This window comes from Eretmochelys imbricata, chromosome 6 (assembly GCF_965152235.1).
Source record: "Eretmochelys imbricata isolate rEreImb1 chromosome 6, rEreImb1.hap1, whole genome shotgun sequence".
NCBI classification, from domain to species: domain Eukaryota; kingdom Metazoa; phylum Chordata; order Testudines; family Cheloniidae; genus Eretmochelys; species Eretmochelys imbricata.
In genome coordinates, this window is record NC_135577.1 from 2500195 (window position 1) to 2527997 (window position 27803).

The 27803-nt window shown below is 47.4% G+C and overlaps 1 protein-coding gene across 1 annotated transcript; it reads right to left on the reverse strand.

Annotated features, from left to right (window-relative positions):
* Positions 1-7560: 7560 nt before the first annotated feature.
* Positions 7561-26771, reverse strand: LOC144266933 (up-regulator of cell proliferation-like). Its single transcript, XM_077820520.1, has 3 exons — positions 26447-26771; positions 18015-18086; positions 7561-14803 (listed from the first exon to the last, which is right to left on the reverse strand). Exons 1-3 carry the CDS (start codon positions 26562-26564, stop codon positions 10104-10106), a joined length of 4890 nt encoding a protein of 1629 aa, XP_077676646.1. The 5' UTR covers positions 26565-26771; the 3' UTR covers positions 7561-10103.
* Between the last annotated feature and the right edge of the window lie 1032 nt (positions 26772-27803).

Genomic DNA, 27803 nt, shown 5'->3' on the forward strand with positions numbered 1-27803 from the left:
AAAAAGAAGACTAGGAGAATATGGTAGAGGTCTATAAAATCATGACTGGTGTGGAGAAAGTGAATAGCAAAGTGTTATTTATCCCTTCACATAACACAAGTATTAGGGGTCACCCGATCAAATCAATAGGCAGCAGGTTTAAAACAAACTAAAGGAAGTACTTCTTCACACAACGCACAGTCAACCGGTGGAGCTCCTTGCCAGAGGATGTTGTGAAGGCCAAAGTATAACTGGGTTAAAACAAATTAGATAAGTTCACGAAGGATAGGTCCATCAATGGCTATTAGCCAAGATGGTCAGGGATGCAACCCCGTGCTCTGGGTGCCCCTAAGCCTCCAACTGCCAGCAACTGGGACTGGACAACAGGGGATGAATTGCTTGAAATTGCCCTGTTCTGTTCGTTCCCTCTGAAGCGTCTGGCACCGGCCACAGTCAGAAGACAGGATACTAGGCTAGCTGGACCATGGGTCTGACCCAGTATGGCCACTCTTATGTATACTTTTCCTTTGTGTATTCTGCTGTTAATTTTTGACTAATAATCTCTGATTAAATAATCCCAATTGAGCCAATTATTTGACATCTTTCTTAGTTATTGTTGTTATTTAAATTCAAACTGTTTAAGAATTGCTCAGCCATCAAGATCTTCTAGAAAAGGCAGGACAGAGGCCTGAAAGAATCAAAAAAACCCTCAGACGTCTAATTGTGGGGTTTCTTAAGACTTTCTAAATAGCCCGAGGAAAGTCAATATTTGCAGCCTTGCACCAGAATGTACCACTGGTATAAATTGAAGAGACTTCCCTTTTTCCCTGTCTGTGAATGAGTGAATTGAAGTATAGATGTCAAATATTAAAATATTATACTATTTTGCCCGATAGAGTAGAGGGAAAAATAGGGAACTAGATGGAATAAACTTCTGTGATTAAATGAAGTTATATGGGGAAAAGGGAAGTCAACTTTAAGTAGGCTTGGCAGAATTGGAGTTTTTTAAAATCATTTTGATGGATTTTTGGTGATTTTTATCAATTTGAGGTTTCACTATTGCGAGGGTATTTTGGGGGAGGATCAGACAACAGCGGGGGTCAGACAGTGATTATATAAAGACAGTAGATGTTGAGATGCAAAAAGTTAAAGCTTTATAACCATTAAAACAGAAATGGTCAACATCACATGTCACAGTGTGTAAAGTTAATAGCCTTAAATCAAACTCTGGTAAATGCTCGGGCAGGAATTTTCTTACTTTGCCTCTTTGTAAATGTCGATGATTATGGATGGAAATATGTTTCCACCCGTTTGTGCGGGTAGGGTGAAATCGACGTTTACCCACATTTACTGATAATAATCTAGTACTTTCAAACCTATTTATAGCCTGTCTCTGCTTTGGGTTAGGGAAGGGATGGCTGGATGGGGCAATGGCTCCCTCTTGTGTCCCGTAGATGGAGTCTCTCCTCAGTGCTCTAGCCAGGATTTTGGTTAGTTTGGCTTTCTGATATTGTCCTATCGCGCCGTTGAAACGGTTCCTTCCCCTGTGCAATCTCACCCTTTCTGCACTGCATTTCACCAGCCGCCCCGTTACCCAGTTATCTGCATCTTTTAGCCTGGAGCCCTTCACAATCCTCCCACACCAAAATAATTTGGTAGTGTCAGTAAAGTTCCCCTCTCACTCTTCACCCTAAAAGAAAAGGAGTACTTGTGGCACCTTAGAGACTAACCAATTTATTTGAGCATGAGCTTTATATATACACATTATATATATATAATATATATATATTCTCTGTGTATATATAAAGCTCATGCTCAAATAAATTGGTTAGTCTCTAAGGTGCCACAAGTCCTCCTTTTCTTTTTGCGAATACAGGCTAACACGGCTGTTACTCTGAAACAACTCTTCACCCTGTAATCCTAGGCCGTTAATTAAATATTGAACAGTCCTGATCCTATCTGTGATCGCTGGGACCCCTGTTAGCCCACAGCAATTGTTCCCACCCCCACCCCGCCACGCCTACAGCTGTGCCCCTGACAGCACCGAACTCCAGGGCCGACCTCCTGGGCAACTCCTGCGCTCCCCACTAGCCACAGCTCCCCCTGTGTCAGTCAGCACCGCTGCAGCCTGCCTCCCTTGTGCAAGCCCCCCAGCCATGCAGCCCCCCAGCCACCACCTGCATGTCTGCGGTTCCTTGCCTCACAGCTCTCCATCGCCCCTCCCCTCCCCCCACGCAGAGGGATCAGACTCCCCCACAGGGCAGCAACAGGCCCGTGTTCAACCATCCAGTTTTCTAGGGGATCCTTTTAAAATTAACATCCCCTCCCCCCACTGGGAAATAAACAACTAAATCCCTCTCTGTCCCGGGTGGTCTCAACCGTCAGAGCGCCCCGCAGACCCCAGCTCTCCCAGGCCTGTGCCCCCAAACACCAGCTGCAGGATTTCAGCTCTACCCTTGCCCCTCTGGAGGGGATCCAGACGGAAACAGGCCCCCGGCTCAGACTCTAGCCCGCCAAAGACTTGCCCCTTCCCTCCTGCAGACAGACCGCTTCACTGAGGTACGCGGCTGAGGGTTCGGTTGCCCTGAACCCCGCCCTCTGGGCTTCTTGAGGCTGGGCCTGTTGCTCTTCAGTCACACTGCGAGGGGAACCACGTTTAATCCCCCCCCCCGGACCGACAAAATTGAAGTGAGTTTTAATCTGAATGTTTGCCCTGGTGCTGTGGGCGTCCCCCAGGAGGATGAGGGCAGCTCGTTCATGGGAGCAGGGCGGGTCGCAGCCAGTCTCTCCTGCGGTGACAGGTAATTTACTAGTCATAGGAGCAGTGACTTGACCGGGGGGCTCCGACACTGCTGGTCTGTGCTCTCACCAGTACGCTGCTGGCAACTCCGCATTGGCCCTGGCTCAGCCCCTCCTGTTGGAGCTGCTCTGTTTTGTACAAATCATTAAACAGCCGAGGGACGGGAACCTGGTTCTGTCATATCCCAGGTGAATGCGCTAATCGCAGGGCCATGGAGTCTTGCTCCTTCTCAGCCCCAGTGAATATTTCACAGCCTCATCGAATATCAGGGTTGGAAGGGACCTCAGAAGGTCGTCTAGTCCCAGAGGTGAAAGTAAGCCGGTACGCCCCAGTACGGCGTACCATCAAGAGCCAGTGCACCATACCGGGGTGGATCGGCTTCCGCAGGTGCAATTTAAAGGACCTGCAGCTCCCAGCAGGCTCCGGGGACGTTTAAAGGGCCCGGGGCGGTAGTGGTGGCCGGAGCCCCGTCCCCGGAGCCCTGCTGCCGGAGCCCTGGGCAAGCAATGGCAGGGCTCCGGGGATGATTTATTCATGGCGGGGTTGGACGGTAGGAGAGGGTCGAACAATAATTATTTAATGACAGTTGAGGTTAAGGTTCAAAAAGTTAAAACTTTATAACTCTTCAAGCAAAATTATCAACATCTCATGTCAAAACGTACAAAGTAACCAGCCTCAAATCAAGCCCTGATAAGCTTTCATGCAACGTTTGTCTGTAAATTTCAATGACCATCGATGGAAATATATTTTTGTCGGCTTGTGTGCGTATGGCGAAATCGCTGTTTACTGACAGAAGTCTTGTCCTTCCAAGCCTACTCATACCACAGGGGAGTGCCTTAACCCCTTGGACATTCACACCATGTTCCAACCTGCTGTCCTTTGTCCTACCTGTGTGCAGAGAACTCCTGCGGGGCCACGCCAGTCAGGTAGGTAGGGGAATGCCTAGTTTGAGAATCCCTCTTCAGGGTCGTGGGGGCACAGGAGAGGCCTCCAAACTCTGGGTCAGCATCAGCAGCTGAGCGTTGATTTAGTTGGGGGTTGGTCCTGCTTTGAGCAGGGGGTTGGACTAGATGACCTCCTGAGGTCCCTTCCAACCCTGATGTTCTATGATCCTTTTCTGTGATATTCAACATGTGTCTTTCAAACTGGTTTGACAGGATGTCCCTGGTCTCTCTGACAGAGCAGCAGCAGGAACTGAGTTCCTGAGCAGAAAACAATTAGAGTGGTGTGTGAACAAGGGGAAGGAGAGGGAGTGTCTGCTCTGTGGTTTGCCCCATAGATGAACTTTGTTCCTTAGGGGCCACTGAACTTTGCTGTATCAGCTACCAAAAGGGAAGCTTTTTGCTCCTTCCTGACTGCGTTTGCAGCCGTTTTACAACGGCACCAGGAAATGCCCGTGTGCTGTCCCCAGCTGCTCTGGTCCCCAGCTGAACTGTCCTTTCAGAAGGGCTCTTTGTTTTCATGGCCAGAGTTGATTTCTTCCAATACTTCTTGTCCTGTTTGGCTGCAGCTATGAGTCACCCTGGCCAGGCGTCTTCAGCTGTGTGTTGAACTTCCTCCTGTCAGTGAGCGAAAAGGGGAACGGCAAAGTAGAAATTCGCTTTTCTTTGTTCTAAATCATGATCTGTTCAAAAATGGAGCCTGCTACTCCCGATTTTAGCCCCTCTTATTGGCTGTGTAAAAGCATCAGGGTACCCGCAGTGGTGACTGATGTCAGGCGACGGTACCATACTTAGATGTTCCTCCCCTGCCTCAGTTGTTTATGTCCCAACACTCACCCTCCAACCAAAGTGAATTGGAATGTCTACTAAAGTCTCCTTCCATATCTAATGTATTTTGTCCTCTGCACCATCCAAACTTATGGCCTTATGGGTAAATTCCTCCCTCCATTTCCCCATGCATATTTCTCCAGCATCTGGGCCAGCTAACTGTCCTGTGTGCTGCAGACTGGATGTTCTCTGTCCTCTCTTCACTCCCGTCTCCCTTTCCTATTCCCATTGACCTCCATGGGGTCACTCCAGATTTGCACTGGAGTTCCTGAGATCAGAATCTGGCCCTGCTCCACTGGCATGGGTGGAGTCACTCTGGATTTACACCTGGGGTCATGGAAAGGAGAACCTGGTTCCTCATCTCCTGTCTGAAGTTAACCTGGCCAGTCTTTTCCTGTATCCTCATATCTTAGCTGTCCTCTCTCACTTATTTCTCCTCTTCTGCTATAGATAGCCTTGCTCACCCTTTCTACCTTTCCTTTTAAGGGTTGTTCCTGGAACTGGATTTGGGAAGGATCCTCTCTGATGATTTTATTTCCTATTTGAATCAGGGATCCTACCATGGAAACCCTTGTTTGGAGCTAAGGTCACTTAAGTGCAAAACCCGCCCATGCAATTCCAGGGATTAAAAAAGGAAATGTCTAGTTAAAGGACACATAGTTAACTTAACTTACCATACCACCCACACGTCACGTTAAGCTAGTGCCGCCTGGGTGCGCTGCCAGAACAAACTCCCATGAACGATCAACAGATGAAAAGAAGACAATGCGCACATCACATTCTGCTAGCTCGCATTCTAATGCAAAGTCTGAACTCTGTCTCCGGCAATGTTAACACACATTTATTTTTGACACCTCTGCCCTGGTTAGGTGTAGGATATGTTGTGAGAGTCTGGACTTGATGTTTGGAATTAGAAGTGGCTGGGAGTGCTAGGATTCCCTCTGAGATCTTTTTCTACTCGGGTTATCTAGAACACCTCGTCCAGTTCCAGGAGAATGCTCCGTCCAGTTCTCTGGGGTCCAAAAACTCAGTTCGACTCCAGCTTGTCACTGAGCCTACTTTATTAGGCAGCGGGGTTAGGTACAGGGTGATAACATAGTTCCAAATCATGTCTCCACAATTTATTGACGTTTTTGCTAGTTACTACTTCTTGAATCTAGTTGGTTTGGACATCATATTGCTCATGTAAGGACCAGTCACTCTGCAGATGGTGGAAGGACCAACTGCTTGTGTCCTCACCTTGTGACACCTAAGACAGAAAATATCATATTGCCTCATAAAATCCATAGTACGCCCACATCTTGAATATTACATGCAGGTTTGGTTGCCCCATCTCAAAAAAGGTATATTAGACTTGGAAAAGGTTCGGAAAAGGGCAACAAAAATTATTAGGGGTATGGAACGGCTGCTGTCAAGGCTGATTCCCCACTCTGGCACTCCGAGTGCAGAAGGTGGGGGCCCGCAAGGATTCTAAAAATTAATACTGGCTACTCCAGGCTTGTATTAAACTCCCAAGGTTACAGTTTCTCTCTGACCTTGGATGGGTAGATGCTGCCACCACCCAAATGCAAAAACCCCCCTTGAAACCAGAAAGGCGCACTTGGGAATTCCTTCCTGTGGGGTACCCTCAAACCCTTTCACCCCCGCTCCGGGGAAGAGCTGAGAAAGAAAAACAAAGGAAATCAGCTGTTGCCACCAGCTAATGAAACAACATATACACAAACCTCTTCAGAAACCAAAAATCCAATTCTGTTTTTAACAAAGGTAAATTTTATTAAAAAGAAAATACATCTGGAACTTAGGCTTTTTGCTAGATCTTAAAAAAAAGTTACAAAAATTAAGCATCAAGATCGCTCTCTTGAGGCTCAGCTTAAAGGTTACAAGCAAAACAAAAGCATCTGGAGTTAATACAGAGGAGTCCACAATGAAAACTAAAAGAAATAATTCCTAATCACATCTTCCTAGGCATTCCCTGAATTTACTTACATTTCTGGGGTTCAGTTTAGGTAGGATCTGATGGTTTTTCATAGCTGGCTTAAAGCTTCTCAGAGCATAACTGCTCCCTGTTTCCCTCTTTACTGGAGAACCACAACACACAGGCAAAGGGAAGGGTTTTTTTTCCCCATTTTAAAAAGTTCTAGCCCTCCCATTGGCTCTTTTGGTCAGGTGCCCACTATTTTGGTCAGGGCTTGTTAACCCTCTACAGGTAAAGCAAGTAGAGAACAGCTACCAAGAGGAATTTTATAGCTAACTGGCTGGCTGGGTGTCCATAAAAGGGAGCTACCCCCATCCCCCCTCATTTATCACAGCTGCCATATGCGGAGAGATTAATAAGACTGGGACTTTTCAGTTTGGAAAAGAGACGACTAAGGGGGGGATATGATAGAGGTCTATAAAATCATGACTGGTATGGAGAAAGTAAAGAAGGAAGTGTTATTTACTCCTTTTCATAACACAAGAACTAGGGGCCACCAAATGAAATGAATAGGCAGCAGATTTAAAACAAACCAAAGGAAGTATTTCTTCACACAACGCACAGTAAACCTGTGGAATTCTTTGCCAGAGGATGTTGTGAAGGCCAAAACTATAATTGTATTCTAAAGAGAGCTAGATAAGTTAATGGATGATAGGTCCATCAATGGCCTCTGTTTGCCAGGAATGGGCGACGGGATGGATCACTTGATGATTACCTGTTCTGTTCATTCCCTCTGGGGCACCTGGCACTGGCCACTGTTGGAAGACAGGATATTGGGCTAGATGGACCTTTGATCTGACCCAGTGTGGCCGTTCTTATGTATATTTTAAGCATATCTGTTCCGGCTGGTCCCAGTTATCGCAAGTAGCTGGAAAACACCGTCTCCAGCACACAGCCTCTCACACCCTTGTTTACAGTTTAACCTTGTGCTCAAATCAAGCTATCTGCAAGTTTACTCAAGCCTACAATGGGATGTGTGGGGACCATCTCGTATCTCTCCTCCACCCACCCACCCACCCCCGTTCCCACTCATCCCAACTTTCTCACACAGTCACCCAATTTGTACGTGCAATTGCTGATGGCTTCCTATTGCACTCTGCTTGCAGAAACCATGTCCAGCTCTCCATGCCAGGAACGCGTACCTCACTTAAAATCCCTCTGGCACTACACTAAGCATTCCTATTGCACTGTGGGCAGGTCTACACTACCCGCCAGATCAGCGGGAAGCGATCCATCGATCCCCGAGCGCTCTCCTGTCGACTCCAGTATTCCACCGCTGCGAGAGGCGCAAGCGGAGTCGACGGGGGAGCGGCGGCAGTCGACTCAGCGCTGTGAAAACGCTGTGGCAAGTCGACCTAAATACGATAATGTTCTGCCAACGTTCTTAATCCAGCCGGATAGTTAGACGGTGTCTTGTTTTCTTTTGGATTCTGTTCTTAAAAGCGGAAATATTGTTCAGTTTCACTGGGCCCCTGCAGTCACACTCCAGTCTGCCGTATTCCTGGACAGGATCCCATCCTCACCTCCACATTCCGGGCCTTTCGCTCTTTGCACAACGGAAGTCATATAAAGGAACCACAGAGACACCAGATCTATTTAACTATTTAAATGCCCATTCACTCCGTATTATATCCGAAGATTTCAGATTCATCAGCTTGGAAATGACAACAGGGAGTCCACTGAGAATCTGATAGCAGCTCTACAAGTTTATTGAAAGGGAGGCTCCTATACACTACAGTTAGACAACGAACATTGTGAGGGCCAGGGCCCAAGGCTGGAACTCAGGGAAGAGGGTGAATGGAAGTTCTGCTTCGTCTCTGAGGGACCAAGCATATGTGTCGTGGTTACACTCCAAGAGAAGAAGTGGAAGATGAACAGACCCTTCGTGGAGAACCTTGCTTGAGCTGGACTTTTGTTTAGACTTTGGTTTACTTGGACTTTCGTTATCAAGAAAAAAAAAAGGAGGAATTGAGTGAAGTGGCCTACGTTTTTCAAGATTAAGGTAGGACCGTTTCACAGTACACAAGAGACAGCATGCCACACATTTTATTAACTATATTTTAATAAAACCTGTGTATTACAATTGCATTTAACTCATGGCCAAAAGCATTGGACAATCAGGTGAGCAGACCTAGTCAGCTTTGACATCTGTACACTTGTGACTATAGAGAGACTGATCTGTTTTCCTGGTGCTGGCTGACTAAAAAGGGAGAGAAACCCAGAGTTTCAACCCTGCTGAGTATAAGAGCTCTGTCAAACTCCGCTTCACAAACATTCTACGTCTGTGAAGTTTAGTTCTGTCCTGGACCAGAACTTCTATCCTTTGGATTTCTTGAGCCGTTCAGCGCTGCAAATATTAAGTGCTCTGTACTATCAGAATTTATGTCAAAGTTTAGGAGACGCCTCCAATTTGGATAAGCAAGAATGTGTTAGCTAGGATTCGGACAATTAAGATTTGATTACATCTAAAACAGGGAGCTTAGGGGTAGTTGATAAATGCAAAGATCTCCTGTATAAACAGAGTGTAAAAGTGGCACTTTTTTACAGGACTGGCCTGTTCCTTTGGTGTATTGGAGGCTACGTCTGGATGCCAAGCTAGGAGGGTGATTCCCAGCTCAGACACATACTGCTGCCGGCTCGGCAGGGGTATAAATAATTGTGAAGCCGTGGTAGCATTTTTTTTGCTGATGTAGCTATGCTGGCAAAAACCCTTCTTTTGCTTGGGGATCTGGTACAAGCTACACTAGCAAGAGGACTTTCTTAGTGGTATAAACCGAGTACACTAGGAGGCTTGGCCAGTATAGCTATGCTGGTGCAGATGTCTCACAAACCTTTCAAGTGTACACAAGGCCTGCAACCCATTAGAGAATGAGTTGCACAGTTGTAACGAAGGCTTTGGCTACGCTACAGAGCCAATGTCGGCACAGTGTAGACGCACCGTATGCTGATGTTTCCATTTTTCTGCTTGTGTAGGAACGCCACCTCCCTGGACCATGTTAGCCACAACCACAGATGTGCTCTTCTGTTGGCATTGCTGCATCTACACTGGGTTTTTTCCCGGCATAGCTATGTCATATGCGGGTGTGTTTTTTTTAATACCCTTGACCGACACAGTTACGCCAGTATAAGTTTTAAGGGTAGTCCAGGCCTAACTTGTTCTGCAGAATCTTTCCCTGGTGATGAGATGTGAGAAGGGAACAACTCGTAGAGTCCGGGCTGAGGTTTTTCAGGATTGTCAGTTAGACAAAAACAGCTTTTTATTGGCCACTGGAGCATGTTTGATGCTTATCGGGAGACGGTGAACCTTGGGGATGCACAATGCTGTCATGCCTCACCTTGAAAGATGATGTAGCACTCCTATGTTGATGTATCACATAGTTTCGTGATGCAAAATAAAACCAGTTTTCTTGCTTTCAGTCTCCATTTGAAAGCTGCAAATTGTACCAGAGTTTTCCATATTTCCCACAGATTACAAACACACACACTTTTAAAGAATATTAAACAAGTAACAGAAGTTACCGATTGTTGTTCTTCCGAATTGAATACACTGCCATTTACATGGATTTTCTCAGCGTGTTGGTTATTTCATTTTGAATGCTTCCTCCAGGCTCTCCAGAGCCTGCTCTTTGGTTATTTTTTCCCAGTCCCCTGGGAGATCAGCTGGTTCAGCATGATACCTTTCAGCAAATTCTTGATTGAACTCCTTAAAAACAAACTTCCAGTAATCAGAGGCGTTGATGCTGGGGTCCGGCTGGATGCGCCAGTTGGGAAAAATAGTGCGATAATCTTTAAAAGGATGATCCTTCCATTGTGTCTCCGGGCATTGGAATATGCAATTGGAAACCACAGCAGAGGAGCATAATTCATAAACTAGTATGTTTGTTTCAACGCATTGGTATGTCCCTAATCCTTGAGGCCGATGTACCGATGCAAAATGCTCCTTATGATCAGTACCTACTGCCTCACACGGGACTTTACAGAATGGACACTGCTTCCCACAGCCAAACACTCGCTTGAAGATTTCATCCTGGGGCTTCACTGACAGAAGGGAGAGTTTAGACTCTGTTTCCAAATTTTTGAATTCAGCTAAGATTTGTTGCTCCAGTTGAGAAAGGGAAGTCTGAATAAAAGCAGTGAATTTCCCAGTGTTAACTGTGTTTATAAACCGTATCCCCACTAAGCTGTTTTTGGAAATGACCAGATCTTTCTGCAGCACTTTGCAAAAGTTGTCTATAAAGGCCAAGACTGTGTTAGACTTATCTTCGGAGTTTTCCAGAGCACCCCTGACTCTCTCTATTACAGTGGATAGAATCTCTCTCTCCAAATCTTCCAGGCCTTCGTTTTCACTGTAGTGATCAACCAGGTGTCTCTGTATCCAGGTTTTCACAAAATCTTCATAGTTTTCAATATATCTCACATAGTTGTAAAAATTATTTTCCTCCAACAATTTTTTCTGTGTGGTAAATTGGAAAAAGCCTCGACTGGCGTAATCAATGGACTGTCCACTTCTGAGAATGTCATCTGATATTGCTATTCCTAGCCTCTTATTCATATAGTCCACCAGGGCAGGCTTCAGACACTGGTCACAGAAATCCCTGGCTCTCTTGTGACTTACCTCTTTGTCTAGGTAAAGATCTTTCAGGATGGAGAAATACTGAAGTTTAAGTTTCTTCTGACTTTTCTGAGGGTCAGTTTCTTTCATAAAATTATCATGGATTTCTTGAAACACACGAGCAGCTTCTCCCAAAATGTGAAGCTTCAGGTCAACTTCAAAGCAGCCACTCGTGTGAAGTTTTGAAACATCCTCCTGTTGGAGTCTCTCATTGATCATACACAGCAATTCTCTGCAATAGATTTCATCATAGTCTGCTTTGGAATTTGCTTTCTCATCAATGTAAGCAGAGCACTGGTGCATTAAGGATGTAGCAAGTTCCTCTGCTTTATGCCAGTTTTCCTTTGTGAACAGTTCCTTCAAAGTTTCAGACCATGCTAAATCTAAGTGTTCTTTTTTCATTGTGAAAGAACTCATTGAATAATGTAGCAAGCTCCCAGCTTCTTGATGAATCAGTCTCCCTCGAACCTCCAGGTCCTCTTCCAGCAGGCTTTGCATTTCTTGACAAATGGTTCGCTTCATTGAAGAAAATAACATTGACTCGGACAACACCCCTCTCCACATTGCCTGGAATTCCCGCTCCAGTTCCTCATTGTTCAGTTTACGCTCGCGACTCCTGCAGTCTTCCAGAAGCTTGTCAACCTCTTGTTCAATTATTTTCCTGAACTCAGCCTCGCTATTGTAATACCTACCATGGCGCTTTCTATTGTTCTTTGCTCTCTCCAGCTGTTGGTGTGAATAACGGTGAAACGTAGATGTCGTGCTTTTTGTGCTCCTGACGAAATCTTCTTTGATTTCTAACATATGCGTTGCTGTTGCTCCACCTTTTATATATTTTTCCAAACACTCAAAAATCTTGTCTTCTTCATGCTGCAGTTTCTGCTGGGTTTCCCGACTTAACTGGGTGAAGATCTCGCTCTCCAGTTCCTCTGGTGCCTGATTCTGGATGAAAGTTTCTTGTTCGGACAGCCAGAGATGCATCTTCTTTTGGAATTCCCATGCCAGTTCAGAAAACTTGGTAGACAGCTGGTTGTAGGCCTCCGTGGCAAGGGGGTTTCTGAAGCTGAAGCAGAAGTTCTCATGCTTCAGTGCGTTCCACAGGCTCTTCACCCATTCAATAAACTGGGGGATGTTTTTGGGAGGAATCTCAACTGAATGGATCCTTATCAACTGAAACAGGTGTTTCTTCAGCTTCCCCACGCTCTCACTGTATTCCAAGTTCACTGGCGCCATGGGAGGGACTCCGTGCCACAGGCTGGGGAGGTGCCAATCATGTATTTCTGGATCATAGTCCATAATATCTGAGAATGTCACTTCTTTGTGTAGTTTTTCCATCTTTGCTGCAGCTATGGTCATTTCATCCAGCTGCTCCAGGAGGTGCTTCCTGTCCCTCATGTTTTGTCCATGCGCAGACACATCACTGACGTTGTGATGCACAAATAAACACTGGGGTTTTTGCCTGATTTCCTTTATTCTGAGAAAGGCATGGACCATAATTTGCAGAAAATCCTTCATTTCGGTGACTTTCTCCATGGCCATGTTAACAATGGTTATGTCACTCAGTCCAATCACCAGTGTGGCCAGCTCACTGTCATGTTGATAACTATCCTCCAGCTTGGCTGTTTCAGGGGCTTTCAGGCCTTCTGTGTCTATCACCAGGATGAAATCACAGCTCAGGTCCTCCTGAAAGTTCTCTGCCACTTTAATGAGCGACATGAAGGCTCCTTGTGTACTTCGGTCACTGCTCACTGCAAATGGCAGGCCAAACATGGTGTTGAGGAGGGTGGATTTCCCAGTGCTCTGCACTCCCAGCACTGTTAGAACCAGCATTCTGGACTTTTCCCCCAGCTTGACATGGAGCTGGGTCAGAACATCTGTCACCCACTGCAGTGGGATGTTGGAGGCATCTCCATCAATCAGCTCCATGGGAAACCCTTCCAGCATCAGGTCAGCTGCTATGCCTGGGAGACGGGTGAATTGCTTTTCGCTTTCTGCCCTTTTGCCTTCCTTCACCATTGCGTGTTCAGCCTCATACAACTGCCCCAGCTCACGCATGAAATGCTCCACCCCTAGGGAACCGGCAGAGATGAATTCACCCAGTTCTTCTAGCTTTTGTGGGTCACCTGCCAAAGCATTATACTTAGCTTGTAGTCTGGAATGTTCATCCTTAGCAATGTGATCCAGTGTATATTTCAGCCATATGAGGAAGTGATGTTTTTCGACTGCAGTCAGTTGCTCTAGTCCATTGATAAATTTAATCAGCCCATCGTTAAGCTCACAATTATTTTGCTGGGCATGAAGCTCTGACAGTTTTTCTTTCAGCTGCACTTTATAGTCTTCAAGAGGGACAGTCCCTTGTTCTTTCATTCTGCACAGCTCTTTTTCAACTTTAGTCAAGGTATTCCACAGATCTCCTTGGAGTTTCAGCATTTCTGTCTTGCAGTTGGCCACATCTCTCATGTTCATGGTAATTTCTCTAGCCCACTCGCTTCCGCTCTGACATTCCTCACAGTCTTCATCTACCAGGACACCTAATTCATGTGCTGCTGTAGCCATGGCTTCCATATTTACTCTCTTGTTAGAGGAGTTCATTATGCTTCGTATCGTGTGCTGGAGATTTTCTACAAATTCTGTCTCATTTGTGGTGTTGCTTTTCTCCAGCACGTTTAATTTGTTCAGTTTCAGCACTGGGGCTAATTTACTAAGGAAACCCAGAGTTTGACTACATTTCTCAGCCTGGGCACTGAGGATGAAGTAGTATTCGGTGGCTGAGCCCTGCAGAGATGATAACAGTGCATATTGTCTCTCACTGATGCTCTCAGTAACTATGAACACTGCTGAGGAGACCTCTGTTAAAAAGCTGAACTGCAGCCAGTGCGACTCAATGTCTCCGCGCAGATTTGTAACCGCGACGGGTTCTGGGAAAAGATCTGAGCTCTCCTTCCCCGAAGGGAAATACCAGGAAATCTCCACCAGCCCATCTGCAACTTCCCGAGGGACATTCCCAGACTCCATGTCATGATGGATGAAGAAATCATAGTGCTGCTGGGAGGGGCTGAGAACCTTATTGAGGAGTTTGGACTTGGAGAAGCTGCAGCTCCCCATCCGTACAAAGGAAATGGTTGACATTGACGTGAGCACCAGGCTCTCCTCTCTGAACCCTCTGCTCTCTGCCAGGGAGTGCGGCCTCCACTTCCTCACAATGTCCCTCATGGCCCACAGCAGTAGGGTGCACTTGGGGGTGTCGAGGGCGGGTAGCAGCAGAGGGAGGGCAAACTGGCACATGGACATTTTGGACAGGATCTCCTGCTGTAGGAAACTGTCTGAGCAAAGCAGCACGGCACAGAGAACATCGAGGGGGTTCAGAGAAGCTCTAGCATCCATGTTGCTATGATGAAGAACATCGCCACCATCGCCTTGTCCCCCGTTCTCCGCACTGCTGGCTTGGTCACCAGGTGCTCCCTGCCCAAGGCTCGTGTTTCTGGCTGTCCCATTCAAAGCCATGACCTTCCTCATAAAATGCCACGGTAAATCCCCTAATGCCCGAGGAATCCAGTTCTGTAGATTTTCTTGGTTTATTTCTTGGAGATCCCTCAACCCCAGCTTCATGCTTCTGTGCTGCTCCATCTTCAGCGTGACCAGGAGGTTCTGGAGTGCTCTCTTTCTCTCTGCAGAAAGAGGTGAAAGCTTGAGCAAGTTTCAGAACTGATATTTAAAATATAGATTTTTTTTGGCAAGTCTCTTTTGACACTGAACATTGGTGCACACTAGGGGTGGTGAAAACTGTGGTCTTCACTTTCAAGCATGAGCAAAAGAGAGGGAGAAACCACGTAAAAGATTTTGGAGCATGAATGGATGAAGAAATGATCAATGAAGCTAAACTTTTCAGTTCTATTCCATTACCTCTTCTATTCCTTGCAACCTGTTCTGTTCTCTTTGTGCAAATTTAAAGAAACCAACCTACCAACCAACCAACCCAACCCACCAAAGCAAACAACCCCAACCAACCAACCAAAATAAACTCTTTGCCCCAGAATCTTCAAAAATATTTAGGCCCCTAATTTCTATTGATTTTATGCTTTTCTCTCACTGAACATTTGCAATGAGTCATCCCCCACGCTCTTTTCTCCCTCATAAAAGGACAGTCACAGCAGCAAATCCTTTCAGACAGCTCTTTGCAACTTGAGCTGTGAAACCCAAAGCACACAAAACTTGTGCTTAATTCTGCATCATTTAATGCGGGTGTTTCTATTTGGATCCAATTGGTTCCAAGCTGGTGGAGAACCGAGGATGTACAAACAAGGGTGTTTGCTTGCTAAGGTAGTTTCTCCATGCTTAGCTCACTGATTGTTGTTAAACAAGGAAATAAATAAGTTGGCAATTGCTAAATGCATCAAGTTGTGCTAACTTTGAAACTACATCTTTAACAGTTATAAGGATTTTCAAAACCACCTAGGGGATCTAGGCGCACATGTTATCTGGTGCAAGGATCTCACAGCTATGAGATATAATAACAGAAAAAACAATTTGGACCAAAACCTTCCCTGCAGCAAGTGAGGCTTGGAGCAGGGTAGGTTACTTATGGGCTGGGGAGGTAGGAATCCTTTCCCACTAGATGTGATGTTATCTAATTAGAGTATGATCATGCAAACCACTGTTGCTCCCACTGTTATATAATTGTAACAAATTTTATATAAAAAGTGCAACACATGACCAGAAAGGGTTAAGCATCCTGCAGGTTAATTGACCCAGAGTCAGCCTATAGAGACATGTTAGAAATGGTAATTAAGGCCGTTCTATGGTAGATAGGCTAGAACTTTGAAATGCAAACCTATATTGTTAGAAATTAGAGGTAATGCTAATTGTATGTGTGTACTCATCTTGTTAAATGTTAGCCATGTAAACAGTGTGACAAAGCTCTGTCCTTGCCTCCGTGGGTCCCACGTTTCCTGGCGGATTTCGCTAGCCTCAGAGGCTCACTGTGACCCTCCACGTAACCCTTCTCTCTCTGGAGACAAGGGTCACAGTCTCAGGGCCTCCTTCCTTGTGCCTGATATGGTGTGTACTACTCAGTCTCTCCAACAGCACAACTTCCTCCCACAGCTCCTGACACGCACACCCACCTGACTGACTAGGAGGCTTTTAATTAGTTTCAGCCAGCCCCTGATTGGCTTCAGGTGTCCCAATCAACCTAGCGTTCTCCCTGCCTTCTGGAAAGTTCTTAATTGGCCCCAGGTGTCTTAATTGACCTGGAGCAGCTGCCATTTCACTTATCCTGGTACCAGGGATTTGTTTAGCCTGGAGCTAATATATCTATCTCCCACTACTTTTCTATAGCCATCTGGCCTTGCCCTGTCACAACATCTGGCCTTGCCCTGTCTGCCACTATAGCTACTGATTCAAAGATCAAAAGGGAATATTAACATTTAGATGAATCTTGAGTGCAATAATGTCATTGTCTAGATGCCTCTTTAAAGTTTGTGATAAGCTGCTTAATAGATAAATTACCTTATGTTGATCCATGTAGTTAATTACTGGTGAAGTTTAGGAAACAGAAGGTTACTTCAAAAGCCTATTGTTCATCCAGGACTGTGGTCAAGTGGCTTCTAGAACACTATATAAAAGACCCTTGGGTCCTGATCCTATCATCTCAGATCTGCTTAAGCTTCTTCAGGGGAAGTTTGAGTCGCAAGATTGAGATCACAGTCCTAAGCTGGAACACCCTGAATATGATATTGGACATTGGACTATAACCTATGAACTAAATTCTAAAAACTCTTTGCAACTACAAAGCTCACCATCTCTGCTATGAATCTGAATTTCAAGATTGCACTCATGTCTGTACATATATTGATCTTTTAACCTATACACTCTCTTTTCTTTTTAAATAAATTTTAGATTAGTTAATAAGAATTGGCTGTAAGCATGTATTTGGGTAAGATCTGAAATATTCATTAACCTGGTGGGTAATGTGTATGATCCTCTGGGACTGGTAGAACTTTTTTTATATGATGAATAAGATTATCAGTAATCCTCCTCATATTTAACTTGGGTGTCTGGGTGGAAGCCTGAGGCTGGGTTACTTTAAGGGGACTGTGTTGTTGGGTTCTGGGTAACCAGTGAGGTATTATAGAAGCTGTTTTATGCTGGCTTGGTGAATCTAAGCATTGGAATATCCACCAGCTTTGGCGATTGTCTGCCCCGTTCTTTGCAGCTCACACTAATTGAGTGACCTCATCTGGCTTCCCTGGGACTCCGGTCACACTGGGTGGAAGAGAAGAATCACTTCCCAGCTGTTCTTGCAGCCCTGAGGTTGAAGTAGTATGGGGCCCCTCCTGCATTTTCATTCTGCAGAGAGAGAGTCCAGTGCAAGGGGGGACTCTCAGGCTCTGCCTCTGCTCCCTATACAACCTTCCACCTCCTTTCAGTGTCCAGGTGGATTTTTCTAATGTCCAGGGTTTTTGCAGAGCAGATACTGCTGCTCTGAAAGATCCCCGACTGGTCTATTTCCCAACTGGTCCGTCCCTTCCTTGCATCCACTCTTGATTGGTCCATTCCCCTGCAAGCCACAGCTGCCAGACCCTGCCCACCCAGGCCCTGGTTCCCAGCCCTGGGGAGGGGGATCCTGCGGGGGGGGGAGGGAGCTAACTGATGGCTGTTGCTGCATCCTGGGTTTGCGCCAGCTGCCCTGCTACTGTGACAGGGCGTGACACTGCCCCCCACCTCCAGTGAGTACCCCCCACCACAGATGCCCCCTCCAGCACCCCCAACTGTGCCCCCAGCTCTCTCCCTCCCCCCCCAGTTTTCCCCTGCTCTCCCCCTCCCCACTCTGGCAGTATCCTCTTTTTGAGAACCTGGAACGTTCATAAAAGAAAATACCTTTAAGGAGTTCTTCCCCCACCATCTCTGGGTCTTGGTGAGTCTCTGATTCCTGGTCTGGATTTGAACCACCTAGAAAGACATTGTGGGTACTTAAAGATCCTCTTGATTAATTTCTCAAATGCATCTTTTTTCCTAGCCACACAAATAAGCCAATTCCAGGAGTGGGAGTCAGTCTCTAATTTCTGCAAAATAATCTGACAGGTGCAGTGAATTTCTCTTGAATTCTTGGTTCTTAAAGTACATCCCGCACAGTGCAAATCCGGATGTTTTGCAGCATTGACAAAGGACATTCCACATTAATATGTGTGTATTTATGTGGGTGAGACACCTCTGATTTTTCACTCTGCTTTCAAATCCTGTTTTAGATCTTATTGTGACTGAGTAGGGAGTATTAACCTGGTAATGTTGCATGGGAGTTTTACTAGTTTGTCTTCCGCTAACACGGGGCATGCCTCCGTTTCCCTGGGGTACTGCACCAATACTGGATGGGGATGGGAAACAAGGGGGTGACTTCACTGAGGGATGATACTTGACGGCCAGCATGTAAAGGATGGCGGCTGCCCTTCGAAAACTGAGCCCAGGAGGGGGCTGGGGCCAGGTGACACCTTCTGCCTGGCAAATTGGACAAAGGCTGGAGGAGGGGCCGGGATGTGTGGCTGGGCGAGGCAGCAGGACGGGGTTTCAGTTTGGAGCTGGCTGGGGAGACGGGGGGGAGGCCCAGAACCCGGGACCTGACTGAAGGGTCCTGTTTTCTGTACCTACAAGCTCTGTTTTGGACTGTATTCCTGTTGTCTAATACAGTGCTTCTCAAGCGATCTGATGTGGGAGACCGGCAATTTTATTTTCCAGCATGCACGCACACTGGCAGCCGATGGCTCGCGGACCGGCACTGGTCCATGGACCACCACTTTGAGTAGCATTGCTCTAATAAACCTTCTGTTTTACTGGCTGGCTGAGAGTCACGGTGAATTGCAAAAAGAAAAGGAGTACTTGTGGCACCTTAGAGACTAACCAATTTATTTGAGCATGAGCTTTCGTGAGCTACAGCTCACTTCATCGGATGCAACCGAATTGCAGGAAGTGGGGGGTGCAGGGCCCTAACTTCCCCCACACTCTGAGGCACTTATTCATTCCACACTTTCGTAGTTTAGCCCGAGCAACCTAGTCTCACCTTTCTTTGTTTACGCAGACTCTCAGCTTCGCTGGGTCAGTGTAGCCACATCAATGTATTTTTTGCTTTGTACCAAACGTGGCAAGAACAGAAGCTCACTAAGCAGAGGAGACGTTTCTCTTGATGTAAACAAACAGGCGAAAAATCCAAATGTTTTTTTGCTTTTGGTGAAAACCAGTGTTGGGGACACTGGGGCATGGCCACTAGGTAACTCGAGGGGATGGAAGACCACGAGTGTCGATGAAGCCCCCTCGCGCTAGGCCCCGGTGTCCTTGCCCCCCCCTCCTGCCTGGAGGCACTCGCAGCAGCTCTGCGTGCTAGGCCCAAGTGTCCTTGGCCCCCCTGCCTGGAGGCACACACAGCAGTTATGCTGAGAATCTGCAACAATATGTTGCAGAGTCAGACTGCCTGAAACTAGGCAAGGCCAAACAGGGGAGATATGGAAGAACAATGCTGAATAAAGCAGCTTTATGTATAGTTTAACAAATGATACAGAGAACCGGGGAACTAGCTGGGAACTGGATTGGCTGGCTATATGGATACTTGGGGCAGCTTGCTATTGGATAAGTATGCTGGGAAAAAGGATGTATAAAAGCCTGTGTAACTTCCTGCTCTGTTGTGCAGGATTTGAGATTTTATTCTCCCTGTACCTTTTTGCAGCTGCAAATAAACTTTTCTGTTTCTCCACCCCGTTGTGATTATTGGTTGCAGCACACTGGGTAACGAACCAACTCAAGCTGTTGTTCAGCCTCTCAGCACTGGGTGCCGGCAACAGCTTTTGGCGTCCCTGGGTGGGCGACGAGGCTGCAATTTAGCCTTGCCCGGACCCCTCCTGGAGGTCGAGGATTGCGGCGAGAACCGACGCCCAGCATGCACCGGTGAGTTCATCGGGGGCCTCGGAGGACACGCGATTTGATCGACCCCAGAGGGCACAACGGTGCAACGCACTCATATAGTGGAGAAGCAGTTGTGGACGGCGGTGAAGAACCGGTCCCTTAGACATGGGGGAGGAGCAGCTGCAGGCCACGGTGAAGAACCGGTCCCTTGGATAAGGTAGGAACCTTTTAAAATCTGGATTGTATGCTCTGTTGGAACCTGGGGACGCCCAGAGTTACCCTGTAGGTATGGGACAGGGACAGGGCTCAGAGGTTAGGGCACGGTGTACGCCCCTAGAATGCATTCTAGCAAACTGGAAGGTATTTGGTGCGGATCCGATGACTAAGAGCCAATTAAAACGATTCTGTACAGTTGACTGGCCTCAATATCAACTAGAGGACCAGGAATGGTGGCCACTAGGAGGGTCAATTAATTACAACACGATCCTTCAGTTACTCCTGTTCTGTCAGAGAACAAGGAAATGGAATGAACATATGTATGCGCATTTGTTTCTGACTATATGTACTCGACCAGATATTTTACAGCACTGTAATCTGACTCCGACTGGTTCGGTAGCAGCTAATGTTAGTCCCCAGACCCCCACCCCGACTGTAATGGCAGAGCTGGTGTCCCCTTCGGCCCCCACACCCCCACCTTATAAGGGTAGGATGCCTCGGGTTACAGAGATTGCCCCCTCGGTGGGACTCTATCCTTTGCTTACGGAGACTGTTGTGGCTTGCCCAGGGGCAGACGGACGTCAGGCTACCACTATGCAAGTTTACACCCATGTGCCATTCAATCCAATAGACTTAGCAGCTTTTAAAACACAGGCTGGGGAATTCTCAACGAACACAAGCAGGTTTATTTCAGTCTTTGAGGGGTGCCTCAGTAGTCACAAGCCGATTGAGAGGACTGTAATATCCTCCTGAGAACCCTGTTGTCTGAGGTGGAGAGGGATCAGGTTACAGCTAAGGCAAGGGGAGCGTCAGCTTTCAAGCGAAAGAAAGGAAGCTATCTGTCAAGTTCCTCTCCAAATAATTGTAAGCGGCTCAGGGCATTTCCGGGTATGGCAGGCTTTTGCAGGATATGGATCCCAGAGTTTGGACTGTGGGCTAAACCCCTGTACGACTGTGTAAAAGGAGTGGATCATGACCCCTTCTATTGGACCCCAGAGGCTGATAGGGCATTTAAAATCCTGAAAAGAAAATTGATGGAAGCCCCGGCTCTGGGCCTGCCAGATCTCTCTAAGCCATTTCAGTTGTATGTACATGAATGAAGGGGGGTGGCCCTAGGAGTGCTTACACAGCTGTTAGAAGCATGGAGACCTCCCGTGGCTTATTTTTCTAAGCAATTGGATCAGGTTGCAAAGGGTTGGCCAGCATGTTTACGGGCGGTCGCAATTGGATCAGGTTGCAAAGGGTTGGCCAGCATGTTTACGGGCAGTCGCAGCTACTGCCCTATTGCTTGAGGAAGCGAGAAGCTAACATTGGGAGGGGTTATGCAAATCTATACTCCCCATACGGTCCGAGCCTTATTGGATGCAAAGGGAGGGCTTTGGCTCACCCAGGCTCGGATTGCTCGGTACCAGGCTAAGCTGTTAGAGAACTCTGAAGTCACCTTACAGCCTTGCCCCTCCCTTAACCCAGCCACCCTCTTGCCAGAAACAGAGGAACAGAAACATGACTGTTTAGAGATCATAGATGCCCAGTACTCCAGCCGTCCGGATTTAAAGGATGCACCCCTCCCAAATGCAGATTATGAGTGGTACACTGATGGTAGCAGTACTGTAATAGATGGGCAAAGGAGGGCGGGTTATGCTGTTGTGACCCTCCATGACACTGTGGAAGCTGAAGGTTTGCCTGCTGGGACCTCTGCCCAGCTTGCCGAACGAATAGCCCTGACCCGTGCACTTGAACTGTCAAAAGGAAAGCGGGTCAACATTTTTACTGATTGAAAGTATGCTTTTGGTGTGCTGCATGCTCATGCTGGCCTATGGAAGCAAAGGGGAATGCTGACAGCCCAAGGCTCCCCAGTCAAGTACGGGCCCCAAATCCTCCGGCTCCTAGAAGCCGTACAACTCCCCTCGGAAGTGGCAGTGGTACACTGTAAAGCCCATCAAAGGGAAGATCAAGATGTGGCCAGAGGTAACGCCCGGGCAGATAGAGAGGCTAAGCATGCTGCCACCCTGCCATCCCCTCAGACTGAGAATGCCCATATGCATGCCCTTATCCCATCAGTGCGGGAGCTTCTGACCCCTCAGTACTCTGGGGAGGAGAGACAGCTAACTGACAGACTCGGTCTCCGGGAAAAGGAGGGATGGCTCCATTCCCCAGAAGGGAAGGTCCTCTTACCAAAGGGCCTGATCCGGCCAGTGCTGCAGAAACTACATCATAGAATCATAGAATATCAGGGTTGGAAGGGACCCCTGAAGGTCATCTAGTCCAACCCCCTGCTCGAAGCAGGACCAATTCCCAGTTAAATCATCCCAGCCAGGGCTTTGTCAAGCCTGACCTTAAAAACTTCCAAGGAAGGAGATTCCACCACCTCCCTAGGCAACGCATTCCAGTGTTTCACCACCCTCCTAGTGAAAAAGTTTTTCCTAATACCCAATCTAAACCTCCCCCACTGCAACTTGAGGCCATTACTCCTCGTTCTGTCATCTGCTACCATTGAGAACAGTCTAGAGCCATCCTCTTTGGAACCCCCTTTCAGGTAGTTGAAAGCAGCTATCAAATCCCCCCTCATTCTTCTCTTCTGCAGGCTAAACAACTCATCAAACCACTCATGCTGGCAGGGAAGCACTTACCCAGCTAATGGGAAAATACTTTATTACTTCCGGACTCCGACCCCTGGCTGCCCAGGTACAAGCGGACTGTTCCCTGTCTGCCAAAAGAATAACCCCCGACCGGGACATCCTGTGCCACCAGCTGCCCTAGAACCCACTCCGGGCCCCGGACGAGTGTGGCAAATAGACTTTACTGAGTTTCCCCGGACCCCAGGGTTCAAATATCTCCTTATCATAGTGGATTGGTTCAGCGGATGGCCAGAAGCCTTCCCATGCCATAACTGCACTGCCAGAACAGTGGCCCTCAAGTTTGTTAAGGAGATCATTCCTCGCTTTGGACTCCCCCTGTGGATGGAATCTGACAATGGGACACACTTCACGTCAGAAATCATTCAAAGCATCTCACATGCCTTACAGATCCCCTGGAAACTCCACACGCCCTGGAGACTGCAAGCCAGTGGTGTAGTGGAGCGTACCAATCAGACCGTTAAATGGCATCTCTCAAAAGTGTGCCAAGAAGCCTCACTGCGATGGCCTGATGCTTTGCCCCTCATCCTACTCCGTATCCGCGTTCTCCCAAAGGGTAGATTAGGGCTCAGTCCCTTTGAAATTATGTTTGGAAGGGCATGGCCTATGAATGGTACCCCGGTTCTGTCAGGGGAATGGGAGCTGGGTAATGGCTTTTTGTCACAGTATATGTGTTCCCTGTCTGCTGTTCTCTTGTCTCTTCACAGGTATACCAAGGATTCCCAGCCTCTCCCCTAGGACACTCCCGTCCACTCCTTACAGCCTGGTGACTCTGTGCTTGTTCGCACCTGGAGAGACGAGCCTCTCCAGGAAAAGTGGAAAGGACCCTATACCGTCCTGCTGATCTCCCATACAGTGGCAAAGATCGAGGGACACAAGAACTGGATCCATCACTCTTGTCTGAAGGCAGTACCCGCCCCCTCGTCAGCAGGACAGTGGACCGTCCAACCTGCTGACTCCTCATCTAGTGACGATCTCAGGCTAAAGCTACTGTTTAAAAGACATAAATAGCGGGCACCTTAATGCTAAAATGGGCCCACCCAGGTACTGGAGACCCTGGGTTGGGAAGACTCTGGTAATAATTAATTGGGTAACATTGTTATTCTCTGTATTGGTATTTCCAAACTGTGCATATCGGGAGCATAACTCCTTTGTTTTGCTTGCGCACCATGTTGCTAATTTAACAAACCAGACTGATTACTGGGTATGTGCTCCATCCCCCAAAGTATGTGCTCCATCCCCCATGCACTATCCCCCAAAACGGGAATGACCCTTGACATGCTGCCCTTGACCCTAGCAGAATTAGCCACCACCAAAGAGCAGGAAAGAACGGACTCACCGTTCTGGAACAAGACCTCTTTACAGCAAGCCACCTATCAGGACCAGGAGTATTCAGTTGCAGTACTCACTGAGGGAGTGTTATGTTTTACCTGAAACCAATCTGATTACTATGGGCATCCTGTGGGAAAAAGCTCCTGTGTTATTACACAGTGGGCTGATGGGTACTGGATAAAGACCAAAAGGGGAGGCCAGCAGTGTGGGTGTAATGGTTCCTCCCCTTTTAGGGAAACTCTTACAAATAATCTTACCACAAAAAAGAAGGGTTTGGAAATGTAACTTGCCGTCAAGTTAACATCTCCAATGTAGCAAGCCAATGGTGGGTTTGTAGTGGTCCCTATGGCGAGTGTAATTTGAACGGCACAATTAGAAACGCCCCCACTTGTACCCAATCAGGAGGATGGGATGCCCCCTTAGGGGCATATGAACAGTTTGGAAAAGCAGCCAAAGCAGCCTTAAATATCCCAGGAATCCCCTTAAGAAACAGTCCATACTGGGCCCTACAGGGTCACTATTTTGTATGTGGCCGAAAGGCTTACAAGGTGCTGCCAGCCAACTGGACAGGTAGCTGTTATATAGCTCATGGAGTTCCTCATCTTTCCATAACTGCCACACTGCCCAAAGGAAAGATTAGAAATGCCCGAGACACCTCTGTTGAGTGATGAGAAAAGACCCTGCGGCGACTGACTACAGCATTAGAGGGCAATATGAAGAATCCCTTCACAACCGAGAAGCTGGTAGGGTGCTCTGTACTGGGAATAGCGCCACTGTTTACCGGGCCAGCCATGGCAGGCATAGGCCGCTATACTGTAAGGCTGCAGATGGTACTTGAGAAAGTGGCCTTAGAGTTAGAGGACTTGGTTAGTGATTTAGGATCAGCAGTAAAAACATTAAATAAAGAGGTACAGCAGCTCAGGACGTTTTCCCTCCAAAACAGGCTGGCTTTGGACTATCTCTTGGCATCCCAAGGAGGGGTTTGTGCCCTCGTCGGGCCCCGATGTTGTGTATATGTAAATGATAGCAGTTATGAGATCTATGAAAAGGTGGTACAGGCTGAGGCCCATGCCCGAGCCGGAGCACAGGTTGCCTATACTGCCCCCGAGAGCGATTGGTTGCAAACCTTGTTTTCAGGCTGGGGTTTGTCGTCTTGGCTTGGTGGTTTATTTAGCCTGCTATTGAAAATTCTCTTTCCTGTACTGCTTGTATTACTGGTATTATGCTGTGCAGTATCATGTGTCAGGGCCCTTTTGCAAAAGTTAATAAGTCATTCTCTTCAGGGCTATCACAAAGTGCTTATGCAAAGTCATATTGTAAAGAAATAAGTAGCCCAAGTGAGAAAACTCAGAGCCAAGGCTGTTGAGTGTTCTCAAAGGGGGGAGTTGTTGGGGACACTGGGGCATGGCCTCTAGGTAACTTGAGGGGATGGAAGACCACGAGTGTTGATGAAGCCCCCTCGCACTAGGCCCCGGTGTCCTTGCCCCCCCCTCCTGCCTGGAGGCACTCGCAGCAGCTCTGCGTACTAGGCCCAAGTGTCCTTGGCCCCCCCCGCCTGGAGGCACTCACAGCAGTTATGCTGAGAATCTGCAACAATATGTTGCAGAGTCAGACTGCCTGAAACTAAGCAAGGCCAAACAGGGGAGATATGGAAGAACAATGCTGAATAAAGCAGCTTTATGTATAGTTTAACAAATGATACAGAGAACCAGGGAACTAGCTGGGAACTGGATTGGCTGGCTATATGGATACTTGGGGCAGCTTGCTATTGGATAAGTATGCTGGGAAAAAGGATGTATAAAAGCCTGTGTAACTTCCTGCTCTGTTGTGCAGGATTTGAAATTTTATTCTCCCTGTACCTTTTTGCAGCTGCAAATAAACTTTTCTGCTTCTCCACTCCGTTGTGATTATTGGGTGCAGCACACCGGGTAATGAACCAACTCAAGCTGTTGTTCAGCCTCTCGGCACTGGGTGCCGGCAACAACAGGAGAAGGAAAAGAGTAAAACGTGGAGCTGAAGAGGGAGTAAAGATTACCCGAAACGTATACAAATACACCTAAAATCGAAGTACTTTCTGGAACCTTCTTGCATGCCTAAAGTATATGAAGAATTAAATCTATATTTTATCTAGGCTCATGCATGCACACAAATGCAGGACAAAGCAAATGCTACACAGGGAAGTTGCAGAGGAGTGACAGTCAGAGAAGGGGTTTTATCCTTCCAGGTCTTGTTTCTTACCAGATCCCGTTGTTTTTTTCAATCTCTCTGCCAGGTCTTCCTGGTTTATAGCCCTCAGCACCTTCCTAGTCACCTCCACACCATTCTCATCCTCGGAGCAACTGAGCAGCTCCTCCATGAGGGCTCTGGGGTCTGCCACCTGCAGTGTGCTCCAGGGGATGTTTCCAAAGCCTTCTTGCAACTGAATTTCACTCAGTTTGGATTTAAATGTCTCAAACTCTTCTCCCAGGTCTTCCACGGTTCCCAGCAGATGATCTCTCACCGTCTCCTCCGTGCTGCTTCCTCAGAAGACGGACCACAGCCTCAGGAAACTGCTTCTAGGCATGCAAACAGGAAGCTCAACAATGATTTATTCTCAGAGACCAGCCAAAAACGAAACTAAAAACTCTCCAGTGCACGCTGCATGGAACAGCCCCCCTCTCCCCTCCTTCAGAGCTGCTCCATCCAATGTGCACTGGACCAGGGCTGCGCATTTCGCTTTACACCCCAAATTCAGAGCCCCAAACGCTGAGCTGACACTTCTGAACTTAAGGAGCTACTTGTTGGTAGAGAAGTGACAGGTTATTAAGCCTCATTTCACCAAATTCATGCAGCGTCTGGGCTAGACTCATGCCCTCCAGATGGAGTCTTTCTGGTCGGCGGCTTCAGAGAATGACTCCTGTCTAAATGAATACCAGGAATAATGGAGCAGAAGTCACACCTTGTGGAACCACAGACTGTTGCTTTGGCGTAGGGTGAACAGACAGGAAGTGTAAAAAATCAGGACGGGGGTGGGGGTTAGTAGGCTTCTATATAAGAAAAAGCCTCAAAGACCGGGACTGTCCCTATAAAATCGGGACAGCTGGTCACCCTACTTAGGCCCAGTCTACACTTAAAACATAGGTCGACTTCACTCTGTTGCTCAGAGGTGTGAAAAATCACCTCCCTCTGCCTCTATGCCATCCTAACAGCGAGAGGGGATGCATCTAGGTCAGCAGTGCTCAAACTGTGGGTCAGGACCCGAAAGTGGGTCGCGACCCTATTTTAATGGGGCCACCAGGGCTGACATTAGACTTCCCCACCACTTGGGGCCGAAGCCTGAGGGCTTCAGCCCTGGGTGGTGGGGCTCAGGTTACAGGCCCCATCAGGGTCTGAAGCCCTTGGGCTTCATCTTTGCCCCACGCCCCGCACAGGGCGGTGGGGGCTTGGGCAGGCTCAGGCTTCAATCCTCCCTCCTGAGGTCATAGAGTAATTTTTAGTGTCAGAAGTGGGCCACAGTGCAATGGAGTTGGAGAACCACTGATCTCGGTGAATGGAAGAATGCTTCTGTTGCCATAGCTACTGTTCAGGGAGGTGGTGTTGCTATGCCAACAGGAAC

Excerpts from the sequence above, each read along its gene's own strand:
- LOC144266933 (XM_077820520.1), bottom strand. The coding sequence starts at position 26,564 with ATGGAGGAGCTGCTCAGTTGCTCCGAGGATGAGAATGGTGTGGAGGTG. Across the intron at positions 18,087-26,446 it reads GAAAAAAACAACGGGATCTG|GTGGTTCAAATCCAGACCAG; the intron begins GTAAGAAACAAG and ends ATGTCTTTCTAG. Across the intron at positions 14,804-18,014 it reads GGGGGAAGAACTCCTTAAAG|AGAGAAAGAGAGCACTCCAG; the intron begins GTATTTTCTTTT and ends CTCTTTCTGCAG.